Source organism: Musca autumnalis, unplaced genomic scaffold, assembly GCF_047663935.1.
Source record: "Musca autumnalis isolate F117 unplaced genomic scaffold, ASM4766393v1 scaffold_5, whole genome shotgun sequence".
In the NCBI taxonomy this organism is placed as follows: Eukaryota; Metazoa; Arthropoda; class Insecta; order Diptera; family Muscidae; genus Musca; species Musca autumnalis.
This window is the reverse complement of record NW_027412088.1, coordinates 193809477-193827146: the sequence shown is the minus strand read 5'-3', so window position 1 is coordinate 193827146 and position 17670 is coordinate 193809477. Positions and strand designations below refer to the sequence as shown.

Here is a 17670-nt window from a genome sequence, read left to right as displayed (position 1 = left end):
GGAAAATTAAATTTTAAAAATATTTTAAAAGTATTATTTATTTAATTTTAAAAATAAATAAAAAATCGAAAAAATATTTTTTAAAGATTTACAATTTAAAAATATAATTAATTTTTTTTTGAAAAATCTAAAAAAAGAATTAAATATCTAATAGTAATAATTTTGAAAATAAATAAAAATATAATTTTTTGAAATATTTAAAAATGTTTTTTTTTAAGAAAACATAGATGTGAAAAAAATTACGATAAAAAATATATTTAAAAATTTTTCGATTAAAAAGAAATCAATATTCTATGATTTAAAAAAATGATTTTTAAAAAATATTTTTAATAATACGCAATATAAAACAATGTACTAAAAAAACTCGGCCATAAAAGTATTATTTTAGAATTTTGATTAAAAAAAATATCTTTAAAAATCTACCATTTAAAAGAAGTTTAAATATTGCGATCTTAAAAACAAATTGAACAAAATTTACGATTTAAAACAAACCTGCTATTTTAAAATTATTTACTTAAACAAGAAAAAGGAATTTAAAAATATAAAAATTCCTCGATTCCAAAAAATAATTTTTGTAAAAAATATTTTTTTGTAAAAAAAATACTAAAACAAATTTGACACATCTTAAAAAATTTATAGAAATATGTTTTAAAAATCTAAAATTTATAATATATTTTAAAAAATAATTTTTATTTTTCTAAAAATATTTAAAAAATTAATTTTGAAAAATCTAAAAAAATCTTTAAATTTAAAGAAGTAATTAAAAATCATAGGCTCCAAAAATAGTTTTTAAAAAAATCTACGATTTAAAAAATATTTTTTTTTAATTCTACGATTAAAAAAAACTAATTTTTAAAATGTCTTTAATTTAGAAAGAAAATAATTTTTAAATATATTACAATTTGAAAAAAAAGGAACATTTAAAAACAATTTACGATGTTTGGAAAAATAATTTTTGTAAAAAATATTTTTTTGTAAAAAAAATACTAAAACAAATTTGACACATCTTAAAAAATTTATAGAAATATGTTTTAAAAAATCTAAAATTTATAATATATTTTAAAAAATAATTTTTATATTTCTAAAAATATTTAAAAAATTAATTTTGAAAAATCTAAAAAAAAATCTTTAAATTTAAAGAAGTAATTAAAAATCCTCGGCTCCAAAAATAGTTTTTTAAAAAAATCTACGATTTAAAAAATATTTTTTTTATTATTTATTAATTCTACGATTAAAAAAATGATTTTTAAAATGTCTTTAATTTAGAAAGAAAATAATTTTTAAATATATTACAATTTAAAAAAAAAAACATTTAAAAACAATTTACGATGTTTGGAAATATGTTTTAAAAAATCTAGAAGTTATAATACATTTTAAAAAATAATTTTTATAATTTTAAAAATATTAAAAAAATAAATAATTTTAAAAATATTTAAAAAAATTATTTTAAAAATCAAAAAATAGTTTCAAAAAAATCTTAGTCCTCGATTCCAAAAATAGTTTAAAAAATCTACAATTTAAAAAATGGATTTTAGAAAGTCTACGATTTAAAGAAATAATTTCAAAAAATCTACGATTAAAAAAATATATTTTTTAAATTTCAATTTATTTATAAATGAGAACCTAGCCCTTGTGGCAAAGAGCAGTTCCAAAAATGCTACGATTTTAAAAATTCTACGATTTAAAGAAATAAGTTTTAAACAATTTTCGACATATTTTTATACCCTCAGCATTTATGCTAACGAGGGTATATGCACTTTCATACGGGCAAAATGTGCCTCATCGAAATAATGGTTTTAGGCCCCAAGTATGTTTGGACGAAACGTGTTTCAGACAATTTGGTGTCGATTGAGCAATGTCCGTCCGTCTGTCTGGCTGGAGCGCACGATAACTATCGAACCGATGAACCGATTCGATTCAAATGTTGGCTTTCGTAATACTTTGCCCAAACTTAGTTTAAGTTCGAAGATGGGCTATATCGATCCACTCCTTCTGGTACCTCCCCCACAAATGTTCTACGATTTAAACAATTTCTATTCCATCTTTAAAAATCTGCTGTTATAAAATGATGTTTTTTTCGAGAACCTCCTACAATTTACAAATTCTTACTACGATAACATTTTTTCCTTTATGTTATCGAAAAAAATAGTAAAAAGCTGTAGATTCCTGCAGTTGTGGAAAAGACAAATCATTTTTAAAAAAATCTACGAATTAAAAGCGAAATTAATTTACAATTAAAACTTGGTCTTAAATAATTTATGATAAAAAAAATTTAAAAAAACGATTTATAAAACTGATTTTTAAAAAATGCACGATTTAAGAATATTTAAAAAATCTATGATTTAAAAATTATTTCTTTTAAATCTGCTATTAAAAAAGTTTATTTATAGCAACTTAACGACCCTATTTCCCTACTACCTTAGAACAATCTTAACACTATTTCTCTACTTACTTTTGGGCCATTCCGTAGGGATCAATTTCCACAATTAAATAACGATACTGCTGTTCATTATTCGAAGTTTGGACCGTTTTCGGCGACAGCACCACACCAATATAATCTTCCTGGCATTTGCGTTCCAATTTGACTTGCCTAAAACGCCGGCGTATTGTTTCCGTTTCATAATCATAATTATAGCCACCCAATGAGACCGGCCCACTTATGGTACTACAAATACTGCTGGATCGTAGTGTATTACTTCCTCCCACTCCTCCACCACCACCTCCCCCTAAACCTTCCGATGAGGCCAGTGATATAAGGGAATTCCTTTTTAGAGTTCCCGATGCAATAGATTCTGTATCTCCCATACTGGAGATACCCAGACTATTGCTTAGACGGCTGGTATTATTACCACCATCACTATCATAACCCGATTCATTTGAACTTAGACAACTACTTAATCTTTGGTAAAGTGGTTCCCAGTCCTTGGAAGTAATGCTGTTGTTGCGTGAAACATCACCACTGCCATTGCTGCCAATTGTGGAATTTTGTGAGCTGCCACCACCGCCTCCTCCTTGTAGAACCGGTGAGCAATTGCTAATAGCACTATCATCCGAGGAATAACGCTTATTCAGCGAATCATTCCGATAAATCATTTTTGCACCATGATTTGGTGTAGACGAACTAGCAACTGATATGGTGTCAATCATTTGGGAGAATTCAGTTTCTGTGGCGGGTAAAATGGTGGAATTGCGATGTTTGGGCAATGGAGAGGAGTGGACTTGTAGGAATTGTGAAGATTGTTCACCCAACTGATGCAGGCTTGAGAGGGAGGGTTGTTTTAAGACGGAACCATTATTTTCTTCAGGCAACACCGATAACCTTGAGCGCAAAAAGGCATATGGAAATGCGCCACGTCTTTGATTGGCATCTGAGGAATTTTGTGGAGATGTTGCAGCGCTGGGATCATTTGAACTTGATGGCGAAGTGATTAGCTGACCCACTTTAGCAATATCATCACAACTGCTGGATTTAATGCCCGCTCCCGCCATGCTGCCATTATTTGGTTTTTGATTTTGATTATTTGGCAAACCACTCATGGATTGCCGCTTTTGGCCATTTGCTAAATTTAAACCCTCACTGGGATCATCACATTTGACATAGGAGCAGGAGTTCAGTTGACTTGTAGAGCTACTGCGATACAGCGAATTACTTGAACTGTGATGATTTGGTTCAGCTGCCTTTACGAGATTATGGGACTTGTGATTCAACATACCCGTTGAACCGATGCGATGGAAAAAGTTCTTGATGGCCTTTTGGGGTCGTTGCGTATGTGTTGGGGTATTTGAGGCCGATTGTGTAGATTCATGTTCACAAGCTTTAATTTGTTGCTTGATACTTTGGTTTCTTTGTTGTTGTTGCTGCTGTTCTTGTTTTTTAATTGTTTCTATGGGTCCCGATTTGCATTTCTTTAATGTGGACACTTGATAGGATTCTTTTGGTTGTGTTGTCGAGCCAGAAGAGTTGTTGGAATTTCCATTGGAGTGCACGGGAGAATTGAACAGACTGCGTATATCCGTGTGAGATTTATGGGTATTTCCATCATTACGCTTGAGAATATCCAATTTTCGACTCATACGTTTGCCCCAGGTAAAAACTGCAAAGAAAGGGAAGGAATATTGAGGATTAGAGGAACAATTAAGGAATTATTTTTTAAGCGGAGAGAGAAGGTTCCCAAACCCTCCACAATTCGGTAAAATATATAGCCCATTGTAACCACTGCCTTCTATAAATCCCGGTTATATATAAACCTACTATAAGGGCCTGTTTCACTATGTCCAAAGAAAATGAATGCGAACGAAAAACACCTAAACTTTGCTTTTTATGGTAATATTGACTTTGTTTTTGATTCGAAACAACTACAAAATTTGAAAATTATACACGAGTTAAGTAGTTTTGGTTCGACATAGTGAAACAGGCTTCAAGCATTTATAAATAAAACCTAATTTAAACTGGTGCAGATGTAAATGCGCTATAAGGTGAATAAACTGAGACAGCTTATAGCATATTTACATCACTGCGATAGTTATTGTTTAGCGATGTTACCAAATTAGTCTGAATGTCGATCATTAACAAACACATTTTGACAGATCTAACTAAGAACTTGAATATGTCTGACGGATTACCTGGGGCCAGGGGTTTTCGACTAACAAATACATTTTTACTTACTCTACAGCCACACGTTGAAACTTTCATACGAAACTTTCACAGTTTTTGGGAAAGAGCAGTGGTGAAGGAGCTCCTTCATCTCTGCTCTCTCCCAAAAGCTGTGAAAGTTTCAATGTGTTGCTTTAGAGTTTAATTTGCAAATTAGATTGCATTTACATTATACCGTTTTTAGTAACATTTAATTTAGGGGTCGATTACGGATAGCAACCCAACTCCAGTTGCGTTGCCCACAGCAAATTTAGTAATAACATTTTCTATTTCCGCATTAAAAGCATGGTTTAATAAGAAAGGTTAGCCAAAGCTTTATGTCAATTTAAACTTTTTCATTCGAGTATGCCTAAAACTTCAAAACAATATAAACAAACTGTGTATGTGTGTGTGGTGTTTGAATAATATGCCAAAGAATTTTAAAAACAATCAAATTCAATGATTTTTAAAATTGTTTTTAGACCATTTGTATGGAAGAAATTGGTGAGATTTGCATTGAAACAATCAGTTTATGATATTCACAACTCGATTATGTGGAGAAAACTTAACTATTCATTCATTTTTCGCGTTTTTTAAAAAATGCTCAAAAAATGCATTGTAAACAAACCCACTTGTTGCTTTTATTTTGAAGTTTTAGGAATTCATTAAAAACAAGGGTTCTATAGATTTTTTTCATTTAAATCTACCTCTTTACTTATACCATGATTAAAAGTTATACTTTTTTACAATAAAAGTAATAGCTGAAGGTTCAAAACACTGATATTGATTAAATTTGACAAAAATTTCCGTCTCTTTAATCATTTTGATCGCATGATTTTCTCTTATGGCAACGCAATTACAGTTGAGTTGCTATCCATAATCGACCCCTTAAGTTGTCAATTCAGTTGTATATATGTCAAAATATTGGTCTGTTCCTTCACTTTTGAAAGTGGTAAAACCGGCAAAAGTAGTATAAGTTGTAAACTGCACTCATATGAATTGTATGGTGTCTGAAGTAAACGAACGCTTTTCGAGTAAAAAGTGGTAGAACTTGAAGATTCTTGCACGTAAAGGAACAGAGCTTATGACATATTACTCCACAACACCTGTTTCAAGGCATATTCATATAAGGTAAATGCATGAATTACAACAACTAACAAATTTACAAAAACAACATTGTTGTTATTGAAAATTAATTGTCAAAGATAAATATTGAATAATAGGGTCGTTCCAAAAAATTTTTCAGGAAAAACGTAAATACATTTTGCAAATCCTCTAAAATAGAACAAATTTGAATCAAAATATAAATAAAAAGCATACCGAACTGTCGTAGGTCATTGTTATTACACGTTTACGGTGAAAAGAAGAATTTTTTGGTAGCAAATTTCGAAGTTTCAAATTTCATGAGTAGACCCTATTACATTTTGAAAACTAAATTTACAAAAAAAGTAAGAATACAGCTGATTGTCACTTCTACCTTGTATAAATATGCCTTGACCTGTTTCAAGTGAGTGTAAATAAGGTTATAACTATTGTTCCACGATCAAATGATATTGTCAAATACGAAACCCCCTAATTACAGCTGTTGACAAAGTGCCTAATGTCATGTTCACACGAGCGTTTCAATTACGTTGTTCGCCTGTCGAACGACGTACACGAATTAACCCGTTTCCACGACACCATTTGTAATTAACAGAAACATAAACAAAATTTCCTTCATTTTTGTTTCCTTGTTTTCACGAAAATTTGAACCGAAAACACATAAAATATACATTAAATGAATAGGAAAAGCAATAGACTTTCCTTTAAATGTATCTTCTATATTTAACTGCACACATTTCATTCATTTTTCCATAAATTCTGAATAATTTTGTATTTTCAATATATTTTTATATGTTTCTATTTTCAAAATTAAAGAGTGAGAGACATGTCAAAACAATATTTGTGTATACAGACTTTCAGTTATTTGTTTCTTTTTTGTTTATGATTTTTTACGCGATTTTGAACTAATGGACATGAAATGTGTGTGGAATTAAGAAGGAAACACAACAATCTTCCTTCTGCATCTGTATAAAATGTTTAGTTCATTATTTTTCATTCATCTTTTTCCTCTTTTCTAAAAATTTTTGTGTTTTCAACAAATTTTTCAATTTTAAATTTAAACATGTCATAATTAATTTTTTCGATAAATTCTCTCATTTGTTAGGGATGGGACATACTTATTCGTCGTTCAGAGAGTATTTCTAATCGAACAACGTAGAAAAATCGTCGTTCGTTCATAGAATTTTGTGTGGGGAAATTAGTAATTTATTCGTAGTTATGGATCGAACAACGAATAGAGAACGAACGACGTACCGTGTAAACGGGCTATAATTAACAATTAATAATAATAAGGCAAAACAAAAAAACAATTAATTTTTGTTCTCAATAAATTCCTAAAGATTAAGACAAAAATTCAAAGATTTCTAATAATATAACAAAAAGGATATTTCATAAACTATGAAACATAATTGCACACACGTACATATGTACATACATATGTATGTGCACGACATGTAATCATAATGCTCTAAATAAATTGTGACGCCTTAAAACACAAAGATAATAACAATAAAAAACCAACTCAATTGGAAAGGAAAAGAAAAAACCTTTCTAACCACAAGTCGGAAGCAAAGTCATTTATAGGTTTTCCAAAGGCGTTGCCAATAAGCTTAACTATCAACACCAATCAATATTGAATTAGCACATAGCGGCCAATAGAGAAACTCTTTAGGCTCAGCCAGGCATCTAAGCCTAGCTAGCTAACCAGCCATCTAGTCGGCCGCGAACCACAACAAGCATGTCCTCCATGTCCATTGTCGTCAAAACTTCGATGATCAATGCCAATGGCAAAATAATAATCAACATGAACACGTGCCGCCTTAGGGTAACTTTTCAACACAAATCTTCAAAGACTTTCTTCAAAAGGAACAAACAATTCGGCATGGAACAAAAATGTAAAAAAAATAACACATTTCAGGAAGCATGGTAAGTGGGTTCCACAACTGTTAGACAAGACTGAAAGACATTTGTTTTTATTTTATTTTTTTTGCTTTGTTTGAATGCTCTTTGCAATAGATTTGAAGCTTGAAAGAAGTCTGTGGTTTTTGGCCATTCATTCAAGACAAATGCAAATAGTTCAAACATTTGACACTTCAAGTTATAGAACACGACAATGCAACGAAGACTATGTGGTATTCGTCGTTTGGGTTAACATAGTTAAAAGATGTTCTTACATGAAAGCAGCAGACATGTGGTAAAAGTTGCCATAACTTTTCAACAAAGCTTTTCCTCCACGGGGCATTTCTAAACAACAAATGAATTTTTGTTTTACAATAGAATGAATTGAGTTGATACTTTTGGTGATTGCTTTTGCTCTTTTGTTTGTGCGTCTCAAGAGTGAAATAAATATTTTCCGTAAAGGTTTATGTGTGGTGGATGCCATGCCACATGTCTTAGAGCCCATAAAATTGCAATTAAAGCGGATATCACTTAAAGTTACAACAATATTACACTCAAAATTCCATTGTTTGGATTGGGTGGAATGTTTTAAGAAAGCAAAGGGAAAGAGATCAGGCTGTAGGGCTGAGGAAAGGATGAAATGCTGAAAAGCAAAAGGAAAGAGTTCAAGCTGTAGGATTGAGGAAAGGATGAAATGCCGGAAGGTTGTTACTATTATTGAGGAAGTGACAGGTTAGATTTTATGCAAGAGCTTTCCATAGGTACATTGTTGTCCTGAGTGGATAGTTTTTTTTCTGATTTATTTGTTGATCCCAAAGGACAACCAAAAAAGAAGGGATCTACAATGTGCCGGAATAATTTATAAAGTAAATGTGAGAACGGCCAGAGATCTGTACGTTAACTCAAAAAATTTTACAAACTTTTAAGAAATGCTGTTCGATAACAAACTTGTTAAGATCAAGAGAGCGAGTTGAGAGAAAAAGTTTTTGAAAGTACTTTAAATTAAAACAATTATAATTTTTGTTCTCAATAAATTTTTCTCCAATAGACCGAAAGACATTTCGATTGTCTTCAATATCAAGAAGACGGGTTTTTTTATAGATGGACAGACAACATCTAGAACGCTGAGAAGCCAATAATGCCAAAAATTATTGATGATGTATCCCTAATAATAACTTGTGATGGCAAATAGGTTCTGATTCTAATAAGCAGAGTAAGAAGCAATGGCCAATTTGCAATATCTTTGAAAGTCATTAAGAATACTTCATTATTATGGTTTATGATTATCCACAATATTTTCAATTGCATTGCATTCCTTTTTGGACCATCTTTTTGATTCGTGATTTTCATTGCTCTGATTATCTTCAATTTTTTTAAGTATTCGATTACCTTTGCGATGTTTTTTCTGTTGCTCACGTACGCACAATTTTCAGTTCATTTGTGAGAGAATATGATTTCGATTTCGAACGTAAATTAGTAAAACAATCATGATTCCCGCCAAAATGTGTTTCACATAACCTATAATTTGTTATGGGAATGATGGAATTGAACAATATCGTATGATTTTCGGATGAGCCATTAATAGTGACCCAGTATCGAGATGATTTTATGCAATGAGGAAAAAATTGGGCGTAAAACTTGTCCACTTTTTTATTTTTTGAGGATTTTTTCCAGGAAGAATTGTGTGGTGGTGTGGGCTCTTAAATATTCATGAGGATAACGACCTGTTTCAATATGTCGAAAGAAAATTAATGCGAAAGAAAAACACCTATACTTTGCTTTTCATGTTAATATTGACTTTGTTTTTGCTTCGAAACAACTACAAAATTTGAAAATCATACACGAGTTTGGTAGTTTTTCTTTCGTTTTCATTTTCGTTCGACATAGTGAAACAGGCTGTAAGTTTTGTTTTATTAATGGACTAGAAATTTATCGATCAACTTTTGTTCTCAATAAATTTACGAGCAATTTTACAAATTGCAATTGAATAATCGATAACTTCGCAAGTAAAAAGCATTTTCAAGTTCTTGCAACTACTTGCAAGTACTTCTCATTTCTCTTTTACTGTACAAGTTTGTTATCGAACAGCATTGTAAATTTGTACAAACTTTTGAGTTATCGTACAGACCTAATTTCTCCAATTTATGGTACGTTTACACTTACGAAACTGAATGGATTTCAACCATCAATTCCTTTTCATTTCCATTGGATTTTATTTGACGTATTGACAGTTGAAATCATGTGAATTTCATAAATGTAAACGTACTCTTATATTAAGTTTATATTTAACCGGATTTGATAAACTCACTGATGTTCAAATGTGAATTCCATTGGTTATATGTCAAATAAATCCTCACAAAGAAGGTTAATGCTTGGTTTACATTTACGAAATCCACTCGATATCATCTGTCAATTCCTTTACGTATACGTCAAGTGAAATCCAATGGATTTTAGATGAGTTTTTATTTGACGTATACGTAAAGGAATAGACAATTTAAATCGAGTGGATTTCGTAAATGTAATCCAAGCATAACAATGCAAAAATGCTCTAATGTATATGGCGTTTAATAGTACGTTGATATATAACCGGATTTAACAAACCCACTGGGTTTAAAATGTCAATTCCTTTGTCTATACGTCAAATAAATCCTCATTAAGAAGGTTAACACCCCGCAAAAGGCTATAATATAAACATGGCCTAACGTTTTATTTTAGTTTGACATAATGAGGAGTGTGAACCCCATTAATAACAGCTGTTGGCTAAATACCTACCATGGTACAAATAAGCTCTGTTCCTTTACGTGCAAGAATCTTCCAGTTTTACCACTTTTTACTCGAAAAGCGTTCCTTGACTTCAGACACCATACAATTCATATGGAAGCAGTTTACAACTTTTACTACTTTTGCCGGTTTTACCATTTTCAAAAGTAAAGGAACAGACCAATACACAGGTAGCCGCATCGGCAATTGTTGGTAACATAAGGTGTCAAAATTTGACATCAATTCAATGCAGTTGACACATAATGTTACCATCAGCTGGCATGATAATGCTACCTGTATTATTGTACCATGATACCTACCTAGTCGAGAAAAATGTTCGTTACAAGCAGTTGCTTAGAGATCCCTACAAGCAAGTCAGTTTGTAGATCCCTACAAGCAGCGCAGCATTTCTTTCAAAGACAAAGAAGAGTGTATGATTTTCTAAAATTTTGTTATACAATTTGTGTTCTCAATAAATTTATGATTAAAATTTCAATTTATTTGCCATTGAAGTAAATATTTTATTTATAGGCCTATATTTTTATTGCCGTAATGCAAATTTCTCTTTTCGCTACAACAGTTATTTAAAATAATAATGCCAACATAAGCCGCAATAATTGCAAAGTAATCGGTAAATAGGAAGTTTTGCCATGTCATGTCTGTCGAGTGTAGTAAACATCAACAGTAACATGTATTGAATTACCTACCAACAAACTCCCAATAATAATTTACAGTATTTAACACATTTACATGACATATTTTTTTCTCTGGTTGGTTTGCCAATTGAATAGGTGGGTGACAAAAAGCCAGCATAGCAAAAAATTGTATCCAAAGAAAAGATAAATAAAGCAATAAATAATAAACGTAATACGGTAGTTGTGTGATGGGAAGTTATGTTAAAGTAGAAAATGGGTTAATAATGGATTTCATGAAGTACACAATAAGCGCAAGTTGTAAAAATATTAGAAATCTTAAAACAGAGAGACAATCAGTTATAAAATAACAAAAGCTTAACTCTTAACATTAAAAAAAAAAAAAAAAAAAAAAAACATTAAAGCCAACAGCAATACTCAGATCTCTTAAAGTGCCTATCGAACGAATAAAGTTCATTGTTCTTGTTACAGACAATTTATTACGTATAGCGTTTGCTATTTTTGTGCTACGTCAATATAACTGTCAAAATCTCAAACTGTCATTGATTGGTATGCGCTACAATTGTATGTTTGTCAGTTAGATTTTTTATATAACATAATAATTACAAACAATTCTGATTACAATGTTATAGGTTTGCGTTTTTTTGGTTTTGTTAGAAGTCATTAAGTTCTGTTGGTTTTTTGGTTTAAAAAATACTTGTTGGTTATTTTACACCTGTCATTAAATGTCAATCAGCGGCATTCCTAAACTTGAACTGTAGACAGTTGTTTAATAAATGATTGAAGCCTTCAGATAAATTGGAATTATTGCAAGCGGAAAAAATTTATAGAAATATTACCAAATTAATAGAAATATTGAGGTTTGACAGTTGTGGGGGTGAAATTAAGTAAAAATATTTTATTTGTTATGTAATATTTTAGACAATATTCTCATAGGAATGGAGAAGATAATATCGTAGATAATTAACTGACATTTTCACTGAAAACATGCATAGATTCTTATAGATCATATCTAATACCCCGTTTATATATAACCGGATTTAACAAACCGACTGGGTTTTAAATGTCAATTCCATTGCTTATATTTCAAACAAATCCTCATAAAGAAGGTTAACCCTGCAAAAAGCTCTAATATAAACAGCATATAACAGTACATTTATACTATGTTGGATTTAGAAAATCCAGTGGATTTAAGTTGTCATTTTCATACATGTCAAATGCGTTTAAATGTTCCCATACAATTTATTATAAGGCTAATAACTCTGATCGATACTGAAAATTCAAATTGTGTTATAAAATCAATTAATTTTTGTTCTCAATAAATTTAGTAATAGAAGAAAAGCAAAAAGCCAAAATATTTTATAGCAAATAAATATAAATATGGATTTTATCACTACTGATATCAACGACGTCCTTAAGGACCAAACTCAATCCGCTCGTTCCTTGCTTTCCCATTCATATTGGAGGCGAACCGATCGAACTCTTGGAGAAATTTTGTTATCTCGGAAGCAAAATTGCAATCGAAGGCGGAGCGGAATTGAATTGGTAAAGCTTACTGGGCCTTTAATCAACTACGAGCCATAAGGATTTCCTCAATAATATCTACGAATACAAAAATAATGTCAAGTTTCAAGTACGTTGTTCGCCTCTCGAAATACGTACACAAATTAACTAGTTTCCACGACACCATTCGTAATTAAGAGGAACATAATTTATTTTTCCTTGGTTTTTGTATCCTCGTTTTCATGAGAATCTTAACACATAACACTTGTAACATCCAATACCGATCCAATAGCAACCATCATAAAATGGAGAAAATCGAAGTGGATTGAACTTTTTCGTCAAGCCCTAGTATGGAGGCAGAAAAAAGGAAGGCCTAAAAACTCGTGGAAAAGAAGTCTTGTGAAGGAGCTAGAGTCCACCGGCAGCGAAATAAAAGCAATAAAGCATGAGTTTGGTTGCGGATTCGTAGTTAGTCGGAGGCTAAAACATCTGGTATCAAGCTTCACCCCAGTGAATGAAAGACTTGCTGCAATTCGAATAAAAGCTAAATTCTTCAACATCAGCTTTATTTGCGCACATGCTCCCACTGAAGAAAAGGACGAACAGACCAAAGATATATTTTACGAGCGCTTAGAAGAAACATATAACCGGTGACCTGCCCATGACATTAAAATCATTCTAGGCGATTTTAATGCCAAAATTGGAAAGGAGAATATTTTTTGTCCTACAGTCGGGAAATTCAGTTTCCACAGTGAAACATATGACAATGGTATGAGGCTGATAGACTTTGCAGCTGCAATAAACATGGTAGTTTGCAGTACTAGATTTAATCATCTCGATATTCATAAGGGCACCTGGCTGTCTCCAGATCAGAAAACAAGAAACCAAATTGATCATGTTGTGATAGATGGAAGACATTCATCGAACGTGTTGGATGTACGATCGTTCCGAGGCGCAAACATTGATTCGGACCACTACCTTGTTGCAGCAAAGGTACGCACCCGCTTAAACGTAGCAAACAAAGTACGAACAGACACAACACGAAAGTTAGACATCGGTAAGCTGGAATCACAACAGATAGCCACAGCATATTCCACTCAACTGGCCCAATAGCTTAATCAAAGCACTCCTCATCCCGATAACACATCAGCGCAATGGTAAAGCATTGCCCACTCCATGCAAACAGCCGCAAAATCCATACTTGGATACCAGAGATCTCCACCAAGAAATCCATGGTATGATCAGGAGTGTCATGCTGCCACCGAAGAGAAAAATGCGACATATAGGGCTACTTTACAATCCGTAGCAACGCTTAGCGCACGAGAGTGATACAGGGAGAAAAGGAGAGAGGAGAAACGTCTTGTCGGCAGGAAAAAGAGAGAGATGGAAAAGCGGGAGTTTGAAAAAATCGGGATGTACAGGAGCCAGAATGAAGTCCGAAAATTCTACCAAAGAGTCAAGCATCAAGCTGATGGGTTTGGTACAGGCACATCCTACTGTAGAGACCAGCAAGGTAATTTGGTAATTTTTCAAAACTGTTAGTATCCAATAGAAGCGAAGACGACGAAGATACCACAGTCCCAAAAGATGGTATTGAATGTATACCGCCCAGCCAAGATGAGGTAAAGACAGCAATAAGTCGACTGAATAATAATAAGGCAGCAGGAGCCGATGGCTTACCAGCCGAGCTGTTCAAAACCGGAGGCGACACGCTGATAAGGTGTATTCATCAGCTAGTTAGCACCATCTGGCAGGAAGAATGAGTACCCGACGATTGGAACCTGAGTATCCTGTGCTCCGTCCACAAGAAGGGAGATAAGACTATAGATAAGACTAACTATAGGGGCATAAGTCTGCTCCCTATTGCCTACAAGATCGTGTCAGGGATATTGTGCGAACGACTAAAGCCTATGGTCAACGAGATAATTGGACCATACCAATGCGGCTTTAGACGTGGCAAGTCCACCATTGACCAGATATTTACCCTACGGCAAATCCTGGAGAAGACCCAAGAGATGCAGATCGACACCTACCACCTTCTTGTCGATTATAAAGCAGCCTTCGACAGCCCGCTGCGTTCAAGGGTATTCCAAGCCATGTCTGAATTTGGTATACCCGCAAAGCTCATCCGGCTTTGTAAAATGACTTTAACTGACACGAGGTCCTCAGTTAAAATAGGAAAGAACCTCTCCGAAGAGTTTGGTACCAAAAGAGGTTTTATACAAGGAGACAGCCTTTCGTGTGATCTCTTCAACATCCTGCTGGAAAAGGTTATACGAGAGGCAAACGTCAAAAGAAGTGGCACAATCTACACCAATAGTCACATGTTACTTGCTTATGCTGATGATATAGACATCATGGGCCGATCAGTAAAAGAAGTAGCTGATACCTTTATGAAGGTCGAAGGAGAATCTGCTAAAGTGGGTCTGGCGGTAAACGGTGAGAAGACCAAATTGATGGTGTCGACGCGCAATGCGTCCATTGAGCTCGGACCGACTGTGGAAGTTGGTTCCTATAATATTGAGGTAGTAAAAGACTTCGTCTATCTCGGCACCTCCGTAAAACAACAAACGACATCAGTTGTGAAATAAAAAGAAGAATTGTATTGGCCAACAGATGCTACTTTGGTTTAAGTAAGCAGTTTACAGATGCTACTTTGGTTTAAGTAAGCAGTTTAAAAATAAAGCCACATCTCGTCAACAAAAATAACGCTCTACAAAACACTGATACTACCCGTGCTGATGTATGGCTCCGAAACCTGGGTACTTGCGCAAGTAGACATGGCAGTGCTTGGTGTGTTTGAGAGAAAAGTTCTTCGAAAGATCTACGGACCAATCTGCGTTGATGGTGAATATCGACGTCGCATGAACCACGAGCTGTATCTGCTATACAACGACATCAATATTGTTAAACGTATCGAGATGCAACGATTGCGTTGGCTAGGCCATATGATTAGAATGAACGATGATGGACCCGCTAAAAAGGCGTATAAATACGGACCGCTTGGCGGTGCACGGCGAATTGGCAGGCCAAGGAATAGATGGCGCAAACAAGTGGATGATGAGATGAAAAGGCGCAGTATTTCAGAGTGCGAAGCAACAAATAGAGAGAAATGGAGATCTTTTCTTAGATCGGCCTATAAAACAAATGTTCTGTAATGGGTCAGCTAAGTAAGTAGGCCCTATGCTCCTAAATAGTCCGGTTACATTAGGGTTTATTTGTCGTTTGCCACTGGTTTAATCCGGTTGAGTGTAACCGGGGTATAAAGAGTTAAGCTGAAAAGAAGAAGAATCATCGTCATTCATGATGAAATTATAAGGTGGTTTCATTCTGTCAAAATTTTTGTTATTGTGAATAAATTGTACAAATTTTTGGGTCATCATATAGACCTATTGACAACTTAATAACTACAATTAATTTTTGTTCTCAATAAATTGCAAGAAGATAGTCACGCTTCTTAAGATCTTTCTAAAGATTTATTCAAGTGTAAAGTCGACTATTCCGAGTTGAAGAACTTTAAAAATCGTTCAGACAGATCGTAGAGTTTCTACAGAAGGTCATATATGACAGAAGACCGAACGTTTTTATCTATAGAAAATTCGTAGGTATTCTAGAAGACCTATTGAATATATTCTAAACATAGATGACCTAAAAAGTCCATGATTTACAATTCGTTTCAGCATAAAAAAACAAAAACAATTAATTTTTGTTCTCAATAAATTTCTCCAAAAATCGTTTACTATTTTACGAAAAAGCCTCATGCCCTAAACAAACGGCAGCATTAATTTGCATTAAGTTCTGCATTTAATTTTACCCTGACAGACGACAGCTTCTGCATTTAAGAAACAGCTGAATGATGGTAAACAATTGTTTTGTTGTTTGCACTACAATCATTTTGTTTTCCTTGTCTCTCGAGCATATGAATATGCTCTCTTCTATTGAAATAGGGCTGTTAATGCAAATTAAAGCTGCATGTCTGTATTAAGACAAAAACAATTAATTTTTGTTCTCAATAAATTTCTCTAAAAATCGCTCAAAATTTTACAAAAATCGACAGATCCTCTTTTTTAGGACAGCCTTAAGATTTGTTTAAACTGAATCATTTAATGCACATATGATTCACTTTGAAAATATCCTACAACACATCCTGTTACATCGGATTAGTGTTAAATGGCATGCTCTCTATTTGCCAATACAATACCTAAGCTAACAGCTATTTCGATATTTCGAAATTTCCGCTATAATTTCCGTAGTAATTTTTTATCGGTTTTGCCCGCATACCAGCCATCATAATAAGCGTTAGCCTAGCACACGCCTCTAATCACATGCAATTTTATTTGACACATATGGCATTTAACATAACATTAACAATATATTAACAAATATTATTACCATCATCATGATGATTATATGGGAAGTATGTGGCAGAGATGATGATGATTGTGGTATGGTGTGTATTAGTAATGGTGCCAAAGCCTCTTAAGCCCTGGTAATATGATAGAGCAAAAATATACGAGAATGTTATGATTTCATGGCTATTATCAAAAGACTGACCATAAATGTCTGAATGGTTTTATAGGCAAATAAGATGATGGTAAGAAAAAAAAAGCTTAAACTAAGGCTAAACCTCTTTGTGGACTAAAGTAAGGAAAACAAATGGATTTTTGTCCATTTGTCTTTTAAACAAAGATATATAGAGTGAGCGAGATGAAGAGTAACAAAAGATATTTTACGATCTTCACGGTAACAAAAGTCCAAAAGAAGAATTATAGATCAATAAGCAAAAAAAAAAAAAAAAACATAATAAAAGTTTGGAAAACCACGAAAAATCACCACATGCTGCTGCTGCACTTTGTAATGGTGAAGAAAAGCCATTAAATCAAAGTTTTGAAAATAAAGCTCTTTCAAATATGGCTTTAATATAATAAATATTAAAAACGGTTAATGGTCAGTTGGCCTTCTTTTCTTTTTATAGACCGTATATGGTGTAGGTCTGGGCAATTGTTCGGATTTGTAAAACTGTGTGATTTTATGACACATTATAGCCACCATTTTTTTTATAGTGGTCTATATTTATGGCCTTTAAAGACTAATCATTATTTGTAAAAGAAAATGTTTAAT

General features: G+C 32.9%; 1 protein-coding gene across 13 annotated transcripts in view; it reads right to left on the bottom strand.

Moving 5' to 3' along the window:
* a (arc) overlaps positions 1 to 17670 on the bottom strand; it is a 262222-nt gene that overhangs the window by 5156 nt on the left and 239396 nt on the right. For all 13 annotated transcript variants that reach the window (XM_073988186.1, XM_073988181.1, XM_073988190.1 and 10 more), the window contains one exon: positions 2453 to 4094. In XM_073988186.1, the coding sequence (XP_073844287.1) occupies positions 2453 to 4094 (1642 nt within the window). The remainder of the gene's footprint in view (positions 1 to 2452; positions 4095 to 17670) is intronic.